Raw genomic sequence first — 16999 nt, 5'->3', positions numbered from 1 at the left:
TGCAGTCCTACAGGCTTTGTTTTCGGCTCTGCTGTAAAGATTGAGGAATCAACTGTATTGAAACCACTTCTGTTTTCCGGTTTCAATCATGTGACTCACTTCTGACCTTTGCCCTCGGGATTCAACTACTTAATTTCAGTTTTTTCTATGTTCTCTGTCCCTGTGTGCTGCTCTGTGCTCCTTCTGTCAGCTTCAAGCCTTTCTTCCGTTGCCAGTACATTTGACTTAATCCCTCTCTCTCGCTTTATCATAAACGGAAATACTCACACACATACCCGAACAGAAGGCTATTGACCACTGTGTTACTCAGTGTTAGGTGTGTAAACATTGGGCTCTCTCACTGAGATGACCAGGCGACCGTTCACCTCCTGCCTTCACTTTTCAAAGGAGTGTTTTTCGATTTTCAGATGACGTTATACTTAAATACACCCCCCCCCCACCCCCGCCACACACACACACACACACACACACACACACACACACACACACACACACACTCTCTCTCACACTCACACACACACCTTTTCCTTGTATCACCTCCATTGCATTTACCAACTTCCCTTTCTTTATTTCTTTTACTTCTCACATCTGTTTTACTTCATCCTTATACATGATTCACACTTCTTATTGGTGAGATTTGGATTTCATGATAAAAAACACCAGAAGTTTGTTTAATGCTGAGTGACATTTATTAGTCATTGCAATGGAACTAACATTTAGGACAGCTGGGATCCAAATGTCATGTTAAAGGATCCATGTTGGTTCAGTCCGATGTTATCAGATCTGCCCAGGTCAGCAGCTCCCCTCTTTGGTGATCAAAATGTCCAACTGGGATATTCTGAGGAGAGAATCATGAAAGGATGTCTGATAGTATTGAGCTGAGATTCAGTTCAACTTTGTATGAATGTCGGGAATAATAGATTCAAGTGATTTTAACTGGAAATCAAAACTCATCTGAACTCAAAATTAAAGTTAGATATAGTTAGATAAAGTGTAGTAAAAGTCTTCATTGAGGAGCTTTAACAGGGCACGTTTTGTGTTATAGGGTTTAAATACATAATATCAATAGACATAGACAAAGAGGGATGTCTACAAAAGGTTCTTACAGTATATTTCTAGTGAACATATCTTTCCTGTCGTTAAGATTTTACTTTGATTCAGAGATGACAAGAACTGCCCAGACAAAACATATTTTCAGTTGACTATGCTCTCTCTTCAAGCCATGCATGTAATAGAAACATCTTGTGTTAGAACGTTTGCCACTCTGTAATAATGCAAAAGAATCCCTTGATATTTGCTGCCTTTTCCAGGTTTTAGCTCACCAAGATCTATGACTGGCCATTTTTTCGAGAACTGGCTAATGGTCTGTTTCCTGTAAAGACCAAGCAATGAATCCTAGACTAAACCAGAAAGCTTCCAGTCATTTGAATCAGCTGCTGTTCAGTATTGTGACTGTATTATCATCATATACCACTGACACTTTATCCCTCTATCTATGTGAATGCTGTGAGAGTGCTGCAGCTGTGTGTGCTCACTGTCTCTGGGCGCACAGCATACACTCATTGCCGTAGGTGATTCCATCACTGCCGCACACAGGTGCGTAGATTTTGTGGCATGCTATAGGCTCCACCATTTCAACACAGCACGGCTGTCCCGAGAATGAAAACAAAAAAAACACAAAGGAGGTGCTGAGACTTTCCTCCTTTCATATTTACGTTGATACACACATTGTATGGGTGTTACCTTTCTCTCTCTCCAACACACAGTTCAAACAAAACCCACCTTTCTCGGGAGTCCAGCGTTATCTCCTGCATCTGTGAAGAGAGCAGATGACTTCTTAGACCATAAACATATTTATAATTGACTCCATATGCCATACATTCCTGCTTAAATGCAAGTCAGTGCATACAGCTCATTCTTCAACTTGGGGCAATTTGGTGTCCCTGGCAGATCTTATGAAAATAAAAGCACATTTCTTATTTTTAAAGTTTGTCACACTTAATTTACACTAAAATGACTCTTGGAAAAATAAATGGTACACCAGTCAATATTTTTATTATGCAAAAAGTTGTGTTTTATATGTGGTTTTGGCTATATATCCTTTGTCCCCGGATCCAGTTTTTGACATTCAACCTTGCTTAATTGTAAAATTCAATACTGATATAGTATTACTTTAAACATTTAATAATACAAAAAGGTGTATTTTAATTAAATGTATGATGGATTTTAAGAAATATTAGTATTTTATGTATTATTTTATTAAAAGAACACCTGTCCCTTAGGTTCACCGTCATTTCCATCACACTGAACAAAATGTGAATTATGGGAGGTTTCTTTAGGGTTTGTGTACTAGGTGATCACAGCATAGTCATGTGACAGTAGAGCCAATGGCTAGAGGAGACATTCAGCTCCATGGAGGGAACAGACAACCATAGAAGTCAATGTAAAGGTTGCTTAAATCAAGAATATGTTTATTGGTTGTCATTTCCAAACAACTCATATTTCCTTTAAATGATTAATTTATGAGAAAATAAACATTTTATGTTGTGTATTTTGAGTGTATTTAATGCTAACTCTAAAAAAAGACATTTACAAGCCAGTATAAAAGCAGATAATTTAAGAAATGTGACAAAATGTCATTTCCACAACAGTCATTTCCATCACCTTTTTCATGTTTTGAGGGGACTGTGATGGAAATGACAATGGCGTTGTTATAAATGCTTTTCATTTGGCTTATATCACTGAAACATATGCATATGAACTAAAACAGTTACAAAAACAAGTTATTAGCTCATTCATATACACATTATTCAACATTACTGTTTGTCACATGTCATTTCCCTCACATTCTGTCATTTCCATCACACAGTCATTACCATCACAGCACATATTTTGAAGGAAAAATCACAAATAATAAACACAATAACATTATGTTTTTATTTATTCTTTGAAATTGTTCAGCTATTGATACAATTAAACTATTGATTTAGAAAAATCATGATTGTGCCATCTAAGAAATTGATTGAAAGACTTAAGTGGAATAGCTTTATGCAGATTTTCATCTTTACAATGGAAAAATATTATCTTTAAAACTCAGAAAATAAATTAATTTAAAGCATTTGATCACATCTGGTTGTGCAACTACATTAGATATTTAGAAAATACAGGCTCAGTTCATAGTTTTGTTTAAAAAGGACATTTTTGCAGTGTGATAGAAATGACGATTTTCTCTGATTGTTGGAACAAGATGGCAAAAATTATATAATATTTAAATAATTTCATCACAGCCACTATCAGGAACTGTTTCTACACAATATGGAGAACTACAACATATCACTACATTTCTAAAAAATAATATGTTAGATTTCTAAAACTTTCAACACCAAATTGGCCTCAAGTTGAATGGTTATCATGTAAAACTGACTACGCAGCCATTCAACTAGCCTAAATGATTTTATGTTGTTAAAGTCCTGATTATTGATTTTTCTGATCTGTCATTGTTAAAGAGTTACTGAACCCCAAAACCACTTTTTACATGCAGGGGTTCTACAGGCACCATACGATTCAGTCTTTGTTTTTTGAACAGCAATTGCTCTATAGACTTAAACCCTTAATAGGCTACATAACACCCCTATTAGACTAGGCCTATATATCAACGAGAAAGCGAATAATACCTTAAATCAATTATACCTGCAGCCACGCAGATGAGCAGGAGCCCCAGAAAAACAACTCTTCCAGTCATGGTGTTGGTGGATGGATAACTTATCTGAATGTGTCTCTGAATTTTCCAGCGATCCAATTGTGTGTGGTGGGTGGGAACACACGCTGCGTTCCATAACCCGTTCAACAGGCCCTCGTTCACTTGCCCTCGGGGGAATCCCCGCCACCATCATGAGTGTCGTTCCAATTGTCTGGAAACTGAAGTGAACTTCGTGAGATAGACCCTCGGAGAGCTGAGTGATCGAGTGAACATCCATGGTCACTCCGAGGTGGATATCACCCACGGTCATGCCTACAGTGCATTGCAGTTGGTCTTCTTCTTCTTCTCCTTTTATTTTCCGGTAGACTGTATGCAATTAGGGACATTGCGGCCACCCACAGGACAAATATAGGCCTATATATAAATATATTCCAAAACGCCTCAATTAGCCTATCCTTTTTCCATAGGAACAATCCAAAGAATGTATTGCAGTTTACACATTGCTGCTATAACACCGATGGCTGCCAATTATAGGACAATTTAAACAAATGTTTTTGGTTGAAACTAACAGAAATAAGAAAATACGTCGGAGCAAACAATTTACATGTGTAAAGTAACAATATCTTGATAATCTGAGTTACCATGTCGAAATTCAATGTTTGTTATGCCATGGAAATGGCTTTCTACTTTAGCAGAATGTTATAATTCTGAAAGGGCTGAGGGTAAGTGAACGAGGGGAAGTGCAACTACTAATGGAATGCAGCTACAGCAGGTGAAAAAAGAAACACAAAAGCATGCATGCTTGAGAAACGTGTCAGGACATGAACAAACACAACCACAAACCCAGGTATTAAATAGGCCTATACTTTAACTTATTAAAAAATAAAAAATAAAGCAGAAATGTTCAAAATGTTTCAGATTGAGCACAACGGAGTGTAACTGTTTCAAACATAATCCAACCCTTTGTGTGCCAAATGGTGACAAGATTGGGTTTTGATATTAAACAGTTTTGGCTGGATTATATTTCCTGAGTCATTCCTGCTCACGGAAAACACATGTAGGTAGCTACCTGCTACTTTTGTCTGGGTGTCGTTGTGAAAAGTATTTGGACCCCATGAAAAAACAGGTTGGGTACCTTTTGCAGTTCTTCTACATTCCATTTACTCTGTAATTTTCCTGAGTCTACAAGGTTTAAATTCTCTCTCCCCAATTTCCCTTTGGGGACTATAACTTCTAAAGGCTTTGACATAAGTCTTCAGGTTGACACAACCAGCCAGGTCTGACCAGTTTTTCACAAACCTGGCCAATTGACCAACCAGCCAGGTCATACCACAATGAAGCTGACGAGCAGCATCATCCTGTTTTAATTATTGCCGTAACCACCAAAGTCCTGCTTTCTGTATTGTTTCCAAACAATAAAAACAGACCTAAAAAAGTTCTTAATGCAAAGTAAGACACAAGGCACAAAGAAGTTGGAAATAATTGAAGGAACAGATTTGAGTTCAAAGATTAAGAACTTTTTTGTAATGATTTCAGTGCTCTTACAGTGATGAGAGGAGAATGAACTAAGCCTAAATGTTGCAACCAAACATAGGCCAACTTTATAGTTTTGAGGGTAGGTTGGTTTGGTTCTTCATGTAGAGAACCGCCTTTGTGTGAAGAATTTGTTGTTGATGTTGTTTTTTAAGTGTTATTTATTTCAACAATACCACCAACATATTTCAAATGATTTAATGTCATGTGCAGAAATACAAAAAAGTGCAATATTTGGTGCAGTCAATTAGTGTAAATGTATCTTACCAGAAGCTAGTAGCATAGAAAATGTGCACATTGTGAAAAAACTGTTTGCTTTAGTGAATACTAAATAAGAACAATGTCTCTGTGTGAACTGATTATTTTGTAGCGATCTATTGATCTGTTAAACAATTGTGTGAGTGTAAGGGAATCAAAATAAATTGGTAGGTATGCTGGGCTAAGTCAGAAATGTGCTACTATTTTAAAATAATAATGAGCCCTTGCTCCCCCAACTGTCCCTGCAAGTCCCTGGTTGATAAGATAGTTAGTCTCTCTACAAATACATGTATGTGTTTATTGAGGGATGAGCGCACTCACACTCATTGTTGATAGGAGTAATGGGTAAGGGGGCCCCTTATTGGGTAAGAGGGCCCCCCTCATTGACTGGTGGTTTTCAGGGGCCCAGCCATTTGTGTGGGCAGGCCACACAACACACACACACACACACACACACACACACACACACACACACACACACACACACACGCGCGCGCGCGCACACACACACACACACACACACACACACACACACACACACACACACACACACACACACACACACACACACACACACACCTTTCCCTTGTATCAGCTGCATTGCATTTACCAACTTCCTTTTCTTTATTTCTTTTACTTCTCACATCTGTTTTACTTCATCCTTATACATGATTCACACTTCTTATTGGTGAGATTTGGATTTCATGATAAAAAACACCAGAAGTTTGTTTAATGCTGAGTGACATTTATTAGTCATTGCAATGGAACTAACATTTAGGACAGCTGGGATCCAAATGTCATGTCAAAGGATCCATGTTGGTTCAGTCCAATGTTTTCAGATCTGCCCAGGTCAGCAGCTCCCCTCTTTGGTGATCAAAATGTCCAACTGGGTTATTCTGCGGAGAGAATCATGCAAGGATGTCTGATTGTATTGAGCTGAGATTCAGTTCAACTTTGTATGAATGTCGGGAATAATAGATTCAAGTGATTTTAACTGGAAATCAAAACTCATCTGAACTCAAAATTAAAGTTAGATATAGTTAGATAAAGTGTAGTAAAAGTCTTCATTGAGGAGCTTTAACAGGGCACGTTTTGTGTTATAGGGTTTAAATACATAATATCAATAGACATAGACAAAGAGGGATGTCTACAAAAAGGTTCTTAATATTTCTAGTGGACATATCTTTCCTGTCGTTAAGATTTTACTTTGATTCAGAGATGACAAGAACTGCCCAGACAAAACATATTTTCAGTTGACTATGCTCTCTCTTCAAGCCATGCATGTAATAGAAACATGTTGTGTTAGAACGTTTGCCACTCTGTAATAATGCAAAAGAATCCCTTGATATTTGCTGCCTTTTCCAGGTTTTAGCTCACCAAGATCTATGACTGGCCATTTTTTCGAGAACTGGCTAATGGTCTGTTTCCTGTAAAGACCAAGCGATGAATCCTAGACTAAACCAGAAAGCTTCCAGTCATTTGAATCAGCTGCTGTTCAGTATTGTGACTGTATTATCATCATATACCACCAGAGGTCACCACTGACACTTTATCCCTCTATCAGAGTAAATCTATTGGATGTTGTTTTAACAAAGTGTGTGAATGCTGTGAGAGTGCTGCAGCTGTGTGCGCTCACTGTCTATGGCCGCACAGGATACACTCGTTGTCGTAGGTGATTCCATCACTGCCGCACACAGGTCGGTAGATTTTGGGGCATACATTTGGCTCCGCCATTTCATCACAGGACGGCTGTCCCGAGAATGAAAACAAAAAAAACACAAAGGAGGTGCTGAGACTTTCCTCCTTTGATATTTACGTTGATACACACATTGTATGGGTGTTACCTTTCTCTCTCTCCAACACACAGTTCAAACAAAACCCACCTCTCTCGGGAGTCCAGCGTTATCTCCTGCATCTGTGAAGAGAGCACGTGACTTCTTAGACCATAAACATATTTATAATTGACTCCATATGCCATACATTCCTGCTTAAATGCAAGTGCATACAGCAACCAACCCACCTGATACAGAAGGGTCATTCTTCAACTTGAGGCAATTTGGTTTTGGCAGATCGAATGAAAATAAAAGCACATTTCTTATTTTTAAAGTTCGTCACACTTAATTTACACTAAAATGACTCTTGGAAAAATAAATGGTACACCAGTCAATATTTTTATTATGCAAAAAGTTGTGTTTTATATGTGGTTTTGGCTATATATCCTTTGTCACCGGGTCCAGTTTTTGACATTCAACCTTGCTTAATTGTAAAATTCAATACTGATATAGTATTACTTTAAACATTTAATTATACAAAAAGGTGTATTTTAATTAAATGTATGATGGATTTTAAGAAATATTAGTATTTTATGTATTATTTTATTTTTAGAACACCTGTCCCTTAGGTTCACACTGAACAAAATGTGAATTATGGGAGGTTTCTTTAGGGTTTGTGTACTAGGTGATCACAGCATAGTCATGTGACAGTAGAGCCAATGGCTAGAGGAGACATTCAGCTCCATGGAGGGAACAGACAACCGTAGAAGTCAATGTAAAGGTTGCTTCAACCTGCAGTGTATAGAATTTTGGGTTTTATTTCCTAGCATATTTTGTAGAAAGTAATTATAATATCCATAAGTACATTTAATTTAGTGCATAATAGCTGAATTTCTTTTTTATTATTATTTATTTTTCCCTTAGAAAGGGTCTCATATATGTCCATATTTCTGCATATTTTGGACCAAGGCCTAGTGCCGCCATCTTGAAAGTGTCATAGTTGGAATGTCATCAGGTGCATTCTTTAAAATGTAGAATTGTTCTTGTCCTTGAAGGCCACTGTAGCTTCTGTTATTATTCGAAAGGGTTGGGGTTACCCAGGGAGTGTTGCATTCTAGAACTTTGTAGAACTTTCTTGATGATGTCATATTACACACTGCACCTTTAAATCAAGAATATGTTTATTGGTTGTCATTTCCAAACAACTCATATTTCCTTTAAATGATTAAGTTATGAGAAAATAAACATTTTATGTTGTGTATTTTGAGTGTATTTAATGCTAACTCTAAAAAAAGACATTTACAAGCCAGTATAAAAGCAGATAATTTAAGAAATGTGACAAAATGTCATTTCCACAACAGTCATTTCCATCACCTTTTTCATGTTTTGAGGGGACTGTGATGGAAATGCCTGTGATGGAAATGACAATGGCGTTGTTATAAATGCTTTTCATTTGGCTTATATCACTGAAACATATGCATATGAACTAAAACAGTTACAAAAACAAGTTATTAGCTCATTCATATACACATTATTCAACATTACTGTTTGTCACATGTCATTTCCCTCACATTCTGTCATTTCCATCACACAGTCATTACCATCACAGCACATATTTTGAAGGAAAAATCACAAATAATAAACACAATAACATTATGTTTTTATTTATTCTTTGAAATTGTTCAGCTATTGATACAATTAAACTATTGATTTAGAAAAATCATGATTGTGCCATCTAAGAAATTGATTGAAAGACTTAAGTGGAATAGCTTTATGCAGATTTTCATCTTTACAATGGAAAAATATTATCTTTAAAACTCAGAAAATAAATTAATTTAAAGCATTTGATCACATCTGGTTGTGCAACTACATTAGATATTTAGAAAATACAGGCTCAGTTCATAGTTTTGTTTAAAAAGGACATTTTTGCAGTGTGATGGAAATGACGATTTTCTCTGATTGTTGGAACAAGATGGCAAAAATTATATAATATTTAAATAATTTCATCAAAGCCACTATCAGGAACTGTTTCTACACAATATGGAGAACTACAACATATCACTACATTTCTAAAAAATAATATGTTAGATTTCTAAAACTTTCAACACCAAATTGGCCTCAAGTTGAATGGTTATCATGTAAAACTGACTACGCAGCCATTCAACTAGCCTAAATGATTTTATGTTGTTAAAGTCCTGATTATTGATTTTTCTGATCTGTCATTGTTAAAGAGTTACTGAACCCCAAAACCACTTTTTACATGCAGGGGTTCTACAGGCACCATACGATTCAGTCTTTGTTTTTTGAACAGCAATTGCTCTATAGACTTAAAGGCCTACTTCACCGGTTTGAATATGAAGGTGTATTGAATTCTGAGATCCTATGTAGTATAAATGTGCAAAAAAAATTGAAATTGGTTCATCCTAGCCTGAGAAAAGGCAGAAAGAGTGTTTTTTTTAACCCTATATTAATCTTACTGTGACATCACAGTAAGATAAATATAGGGTTAAAAAAAAACCTTACTTTGTAAATATTACTGTGATTTCTCCTACTGTGACATCACAGTAATATTTACAAAGTAATTTTTTTTTTAACCCTATATTTATCTTACTGTGATGTCACAGTAAGATTAATATAGGGTTAAAAAAAACACTCTTTCTGCCTTTTCTCAGGCTAGGATGAACCAATTTCAATTTTTTTTGCACATTTATACTACATAGGATCTCAGAATTCAATACACCTTCATATTCAAACCGGTGAAGTAGGCCTTTAAACCCTTAATAGGCTACATAACACCCCTATTAGACTAGGCCTATATATCAACGAGAAAGCGAATAATACCTTAAATCAATTATACCTGCAGCCACGCAGATGAGCAGGAGCCCCAGAAAAACAACTCTTCCAGTCATGGTGTTGGTGGATGGATAACTTATCTGAATGTGTCTCTGAATTTTCCAGCGATCCAATTGTGTGTGGTGGGTGGGAACACACGCTGCGTTCCATAACCCGTTCAACAGGCCCTCGTTCACTTGCCCTCGGGGGAATCCTCGCCACCATCATGAGTGTCGTTCCAATTGTCTGGAAACTGAAGTGAACTTCGTGAGATAGACCCTCGGAGAGCTGAGTGATCGAGTGAACATCCATGGTCACTCCGAGGTGGATATCACCCACGGTCATGCCTACAGTGCATTGCAGTTGGTCTTCTTCTTCTTCTCCTTTTATTTTCCGGTAGACTGTATGCAATTAGGGACATTGCGGCCACCCACAGGACAAATATAGGCCTATATATAAATATATTCCAAAACGCCTCAATTAGCCTATCCTTTTTCCATAGGAACAATCCAAAGAATGTATTGCAGTTTACACATTGCTGCTATAACACCGATGGCTGCCAATTATAGGACAATTTAAACAAATGTTTTTGGTTGAAACTAACAGAAATAAGAAAATACGTCGGAGCAAACAATTTACATGTGTAAAGTAACAATATCTTGATAATCTGAGTTACCATGTCGAAATTCAATGTTTGTTATGCCATGGAAATGGCTTTCTACTTTAGCAGAATGTTATAATTCTGAAAGGGCTGAGGGTAAGTGAACGAGGGGAAGTGCAACTACTAATGGAATGCAGCTACAGCAGGTGAAAAAAGAAACACAAAAGCATGCATGCTTGAGAAACGTGTCAGGACATGAACAAACACAACCACAAACCCAGGTATTAAATAGGCCTATACTTTAACTTATTAAAAAATAAAAAATAAAGCAGAAATGTTCAAAATGTTTCAGATTGAGCACAACGGAGTGTAACTGTTTCAAACATAATCCAACCCTTTGTGTGCCAAATGGTGACAAGATTGGGTTTTGATATTAAACAGTTTTGGCTGGATTATATTTCCTGAGTCATTCCTGCTCACGGAAAACACATGTAGGTAGCTACCTGCTACTTTTGTCTGGGTGTCGTTGTGAAAAGTATTTGGACCCCATGAAAAAACAGGTTGGGTACCTTTTGCAGTTCTTCTACATTCCATTTACTCTGTAATTTTCCTGAGTCTACAAGGTTTAAATTCTCTCTCCCCAATTTCCCTTTGGGGACTATAACTTCTAAAGGCTTTGACATAAGTCTTCAGGTTGACACAACCAGCCAGGTCTGACCAGTTTTTCACAAACCTGGCCAATTGACCAACCAGCCAGGTCATACCACAATGAAGCTGACGAGCAGCATCATCCTGTTTTAATTATTGCCGTAACCACCAAAGTCCTGCTTTCTGTATTGTTTCCAAACAATAAAAACAGACCTAAAAAAGTTCTTAATGCAAAGTAAGACACAAGGCACAAAGAAGTTGGAAATAATTGAAGGAACAGATTTGAGTTCAAAGATTAAGAACTTTTTTGTAATGATTTCAGTGCTCTTACAGTGATGAGAGGAGAATGAACTAAGCCTAAATGTTGCAACCAAACATAGGCCAACTTTATAGTTTTGAGGGTAGGTTGGTTTGGTTCTTCATGTAGAGAACCGCCTTTGTGTGAAGAATTTGTTGTTGATGTTGTTTTTTAAGTGTTATTTATTTCAACAATACCACCAACATATTTCAAATGATTTAATGTCATGTGCAGAAATACAAAAAAGTGCAATATTTGGTGCAGTCAATTAGTGTAAATGTATCTTACCAGAAGCTAGTAGCATAGCAAAAGTGCACATTGTGAAAAAACTGTTTGCTTTAGTGAATACTAAAGAAGAACAATGTCTCTGTGTGAACTGATTATTTTGTAGAGATCTGTTGATCTGTTAAACAATTGTGTGAGTGTAAGGGAATCAAAATAAATTGGTAGGTATGCTAGGCTAAGTCAGAAATGTGCTGTGCTACTATTTTAAAATAATGAGCCCTTGCTCCCCCAACTGTCCCTGCAAGTCCCTGGTTGATAAGATAGTTAGTCTCTCTACAAATACATGTATGTGTTTATTGAGGGATGAGCGCACTCACACTCATTGTTGATAGGAGTAATGGGTAAGGGGGCCCCTTATTGGGTAAGAGGGCCCCCCTCATTGACTGGTGGTTTTCAGGGGCCCAGCCATTTGTGTGGGCAGGCCACACAACACACACACACACACACACACACACACACACACACACACACACACACACACACACACACACACACACACACACACACACACACACACACACACACACACACACACCTTTCCCTTGTATCAGCTGCATTGCATTTACCAACTTCCTTTTCTTTATTTCTTTCACTTCTCACATCTGTTTTACTTCATCCTTATACATGATTCACACTTCTTATTGGTGAGATTTGGATTTCATGATAAAAAACACCAGAAGTTTGTTTAATGCTGAGTGACATTTATTAGTCATTGCAATGGAACTAACATTTAGGACAGCTGGGATCCAAATGTCATGTCAAAGGATCCATGTTGGTTCAGTCCAATGTTTTCAGATCTGCCCAGGTCAGCAGCTCCCCTCTTTGGTGATCAAAATGTCCAACTGGGTTATTCTGCGGAGAGAATCATGCAAGGATGTCTGATTGTATCGAGCTGAGATTCAGTTCAACTTTGTATGAATGTCGGGAATAATAGATTCAAGTGATTTTAACTGGAAATCAAAACTCATCTGAACTCAAAATTAAAGTTAGATATAGTTAGATAAAGTGTAGTAAAAGTCTTCATTGAGGAGCTTTAACTGGGCACGTTTTGTGTTATAGGGTTTAAATACATAATAGCAATAGACATAGACAAAGAGGGATGTCTACAAAAGGTTCTTACAGTATATTTCTAGTGAACATATCTTTCCTGTCGTTAAGATTTTACTTTGATTCAGAGATGACAAGAACTGCCCAGACAAAACATATTTTCAGTTGACTATGCTCTCTCTTTAAGCCATGCATGTAATAGAAACATGTTGTGTTAGAACGTTTGCCACTCTGTAATAATGCAAAAGAATCCCTTGATATTTGCTGCCTTTTCCAGGTTTTAGCTCACCAAGATCTATGACTGGCCATTTTTTCGAGAACTGGCTAATGGTCTGTTTCCTGTAAAGACCAAGCGATGAATCCTAGACTAAACCAGAAAGCTTCCAGTCATTTGAATCAGCTGCTGTTCAGTATTGTGACTGTATTATCATCATATACCACCAGAGGTCACCACTGACACTTTATCCCTCTATCAGAGTAAATCTATTGGATGTTGTTTTAACAAAGTGTGTGAATGCTGTGAGAGTGCTGCAGCTGTGTGCGCTCACTGTCTATGGCCGCACAGGATACACTCGTTGTCATAGGTGATTCCATCACTGCCGCACACAGGTCGGTAGATTTTGGGGCATACATTTGGCTCCGCCATTTCATCACAGGACGGCTGTCCCGAGAATGAAAACAAAAAGAAACACAAAGGAGGTGCTGAGACTTTCCTCCTTTGATATTTACGTTGATACACACATTGTATGGGTGTTACCTTTCTCTCTCTCCAACACACAGTTCAAACAAAACCCACCTCTCTCGGGAGTCCAGCGTTATCTCCTGCATCTGTGAAGAGAGCACGTGACTTCTTAGACCATAAACATATTTATAATTGACTCCATATGCCATACATTCCTGCTTAAATGCAAGTGCATACAGCAACCAACCCACCTGATACAGAAGGGTCATTCTTCAACTTGAGGCAATTTGGTTTTGGCAGATCGAATGAAAATAAAAGCACATTTCTTATTTTTAAAGTTCGTCACACTTAATTTACACTAAAATGACTCTTGGAAAAATAAATGGTACACCAGTCAATATTTTTATTATGCAAAAAGTTGTGTTTTATATGTGGTTTTGGCTATATATCCTTTGTCCCCGGGTCCAGTTTTGGACATTCAACCTTGCTTAATTGTAAAATTCAATACTGATATAGTATTACTTTAAACATTTAATAATACAAAAAGGTGTATTCTAATTAAATGTATGATGGATTTTAAGAAATATTAGTATTTTATGTATTATTTTATTTTTAGAACACCTGTCCCTTAGGTTCACCGTCATTTCGATCACACTGAACAAAATGTGAATTATGGGAGGTTTCTTTAGGGTTTGTGTACTAGGTGATCACAGCATAGTCATGTGACAGTAGAGCCAATGGCTAGAGGAGACATTCAGCTCCATGGAGGGAACAGACAACCATAGAAGTCAATGTAAAGGTTGCTTAAACCTGCAGTGTATAGAATTTTGGGTTTTATTTCCTAGCATATTTTGTAGAAAGTAATTATAATATCCATAAGTACATTTAATTTAGTGCATAATTGCTGAATTTCTTTTTTATTATTATTTATTTTTCCCTTAGAAAGGGTCTCATATATGTCCATATTTCTGCATATTTTGGACCAAGGCCTAGTGCCGCCATCTTGAAAGTGTCATAGTTGGAATGTCATCAGGTGCATTCTTTAAAATGTAGAATTGTTCTTGTCCTTGAAGGCCACTGTAGCTTCTGTTATTATTCGAAAGGGTTGGGGTTACCCAGGGAGTGTTGCATTCTAGAACTTTGTAGAACTTTCTTGATGATGTCATATTACACACTGCACCTTTAAATCAAGAATATGTTTATTGGTTGTCATTTCCAAACAACTCATATTTCCTTTAAATGATTAATTTATGAGAAAATAAACATTTTATGTTGTGTATTTTGAGTGTATTTAATGCTAACTCTAAAAAAAGACATTTACAAGCCAGTATAAAAGCAGATAATTTAAGAAATGTGACAAAATGTCATTTCCACAACAGTCATTTCCATCACCTTTTTCATGTTTTGAGGGGACTGTGATGGAAATGACTGTGATGGAAATGACTGTGATGGAAATGACAATGGCGTTGTTATAAATGCTTTTCATTTGGCTTATATCACTGAAACATATGCATATGAACTAAAACAGTTACAAAAACAAGTTATTAGCTCATTCATATACACATTATTCAACATTACTGTTTGTCACATGTCATTTCCCTCACATTCTGTCATTTCCATCACACAGTCATTACCATCACAGTACATATTTTGAAGGAAAAATCACAAATAATAAACACAATAACATTATGTTTTTATTTATTCTTTGAAATTGTTCAGCTACTGATACAATTAAACTACTGATTTAGAAAAATCATGATTGTGCCATCTAAGAAATTGATTGAAAGACTTAAGTGGAATAGCTTTATGCAGATTTTCATCTTTACAATGGAAAAATATTATCTTTAAAACCCAGAAAATAAATTAATTTAAAGCATTTGATCACATCTGGTTGTGCAACTACATTAGATATTTAGAAAATACAGGCTCAGTTCATAGTTTTGTTTAAAAAGGACATTTTTGCAGTGTGATGGAAATGACAATTTTCTCTGATTGTTGGAACAAGATGGCAAAAATTATATAATATTTAAATAATTTCATCACAGCCACTATCAGGAAATGTTTCTACACAATATGGAGAACTACAACATATCACTACATTTCTAAAAAATAATATGTTAGATTTCTAAAACTTTCAACACCAAATTGGCCTCAAGTTGAATGGTTATCATGTAAAACTGACTACGCAGCCATTCAACTAGCTTAAATGATTTTATGTTGTTAAAGTCCTGATTATTGATTTTTCTGATCTGTCATTGTTAAAGAGTTACTGAACCCCAAAACCACTTTTTACATGCAGGGGTTCTACAGGCACCATACGATTCAGTCTTTGTTTTTTGAACAGCAATTGCTCTATAGACTTAAACCCTTAAAGGCCTACTTCACCGGTTTGAATATGAAGGTGTATTGAATTCTGAGATCCTATGTAGTATAAATGTGCGAAAAAAGTTGAAATCGGTTCATCCTAGCCTGAGAAAAGGCAGAAAGAGTGTTTTTTTTAACCCTATATTTCTCTTTCTCGTGACATCACAGAAAGAGAAATATAGGGTTAAAAAAAAACTTACTTTGTAAATATTACTGTGATGTCTTTTACTGTGACATCACAGTAATATTTACAAAGTAAGTTTTTTTTAACCCTACATTTCTCTTTCTGTGATGTCACGAGAAAGAGAAATATAGGGTTAAAAAAACACTCTTTCTGCCTTTTCTCAGGCTAGGATGAACCGATTTAAATTTTTTTTGCACATTTATACTACATAGGATCTCAGAATTCAATACACCTTCATATTCAAACCGGTGAAGTAGGCCTTTAATAGGCTACATAACACCCCTATTAGACTAGGCCTATATATCAACGAGAAAGCCAAAAATACCTTAAATCAATTTTACCTGCAGCCACGCAGATGAGCAGGAGCCCCAGAAAAACAACTATTCCAGTCATGGTGTTGGTGGGATGGATAACTTATCTGAATGTGTCTCTGAATTTTCCAGCGATCCAATTGTGTGTGGTGGGTGGGAACACACGCTGCGTTCCATAACCCGTTCAACAGGCCCTCGTTCACTTGCCCTCGGGGGAATCCCCGCCACCATCATGAGTGTCGTTCCAATTGTCTGGAAACTGAAGTGAACTTCGTGAGATAGACCCTCGGAGAGCTGAGTGATCGAGTGAACATCCATGGTCACTCCGAGGTGGATATCACCCACGGTCATGCCTACAGTGCATTGCAGTTGGTCTTCTTCTTCTTCTCCTTTTATTTTCCGGTAGACTGTATGCAATTAGGGACATTGCGGCCACCCACAGGACAAATATAGGCCTATATATAAATATATTCCAAAACGCCTC

At 36.9% G+C, this 16999-nt stretch overlaps 3 protein-coding genes across 3 annotated transcripts; all 3 read right to left on the bottom strand.

The window, feature by feature from the left end:
- Nucleotides 1-717: 717 nt before the first annotated feature.
- LOC307251882 (putative pancreatic secretory proteinase inhibitor) lies at nt 718-3755 on the bottom strand. The gene is made up of 4 exons (XM_080029325.1): nt 3691-3755; nt 1783-1814; nt 1536-1648; nt 718-838 (listed from the first exon to the last, which is right to left on the bottom strand). Exons 1-4 carry the CDS (start codon nt 3740-3742, stop codon nt 793-795), a joined length of 243 nt encoding a protein of 80 aa, XP_079885451.1. The 5' UTR covers nt 3743-3755; the 3' UTR covers nt 718-792.
- A 2513-nt stretch (nt 3756-6268) lies between these two features.
- Nucleotides 6269-10180, bottom strand: LOC307252353 (putative pancreatic secretory proteinase inhibitor). The gene is made up of 4 exons (XM_080029999.1): nt 10121-10180; nt 7375-7406; nt 7128-7240; nt 6269-6387 (listed from the first exon to the last, which is right to left on the bottom strand). Exons 1-4 carry the CDS (start codon nt 10170-10172, stop codon nt 6342-6344), a joined length of 243 nt encoding a protein of 80 aa, XP_079886125.1. The 5' UTR covers nt 10173-10180; the 3' UTR covers nt 6269-6341.
- A 2480-nt stretch (nt 10181-12660) lies between these two features.
- LOC307251609 (putative pancreatic secretory proteinase inhibitor) lies at nt 12661-16610 on the bottom strand. The gene is made up of 4 exons (XM_080028984.1): nt 16546-16610; nt 13771-13802; nt 13523-13635; nt 12661-12779 (listed from the first exon to the last, which is right to left on the bottom strand). The coding sequence occupies exons 1-4, from the start codon at nt 16595-16597 to the stop codon at nt 12734-12736; spliced, it is 243 nt and encodes an 80-aa protein (XP_079885110.1). The 5' UTR covers nt 16598-16610; the 3' UTR covers nt 12661-12733.
- Between the last annotated feature and the right edge of the window lie 389 nt (nt 16611-16999).

Source organism: Ammodytes marinus, assembly GCF_949987685.1.
Source record: "Ammodytes marinus genome assembly, chromosome: 6".
In the NCBI taxonomy this organism is placed as follows: domain Eukaryota; kingdom Metazoa; phylum Chordata; class Actinopteri; order Uranoscopiformes; family Ammodytidae; genus Ammodytes; species Ammodytes marinus.
The sequence above is the reverse complement of the archived record's forward strand: the minus strand, read 5'-3'. Positions and strand labels throughout refer to the sequence as shown.

Coding starts and splice junctions, on each gene's coding strand:
- LOC307251882 (XM_080029325.1), bottom strand. CDS start 3,742: ATGACTGGAAGAGTTGTTTTTCTGGGGCTCCTGCTCATCTGCGTGGCT. Junction 1,815..3,690: donor GCTCATCTGCGTGGCTGCAG/GTATAATTGATT, acceptor CTCTCTTCACAG/ATGCAGGAGATAACGCTGGA. Junction 839..1,535: donor ATGCTGTGCGCCCAGAGACA/GTGAGCACACAC, acceptor TTCTCTCCTCAG/AATATCCCAGTTGGACATTT.
- LOC307252353 (XM_080029999.1), bottom strand. CDS start 10,172: ATGACTGGAAGAGTTGTTTTTCTGGGGCTCCTGCTCATCTGCGTGGCT. Junction 7,241..7,374: donor ACGCTGGACTCCCGAGAGAG/GTGGGTTTTGTT, acceptor TTCTCGGGACAG/CCGTCCTGTGATGAAATGGC. Junction 6,388..7,127: donor ATCCTGTGCGGCCATAGACA/GTGAGCGCACAC, acceptor TTCTCTCCGCAG/AATAACCCAGTTGGACATTT.
- LOC307251609 (XM_080028984.1), bottom strand. CDS start 16,597: ATGACTGGAATAGTTGTTTTTCTGGGGCTCCTGCTCATCTGCGTGGCT. Junction 13,803..16,545: donor GCTCATCTGCGTGGCTGCAG/GTAAAATTGATT, acceptor CTCTCTTCACAG/ATGCAGGAGATAACGCTGGA. Junction 13,636..13,770: donor ACGCTGGACTCCCGAGAGAG/GTGGGTTTTGTT, acceptor TTCTCGGGACAG/CCGTCCTGTGATGAAATGGC.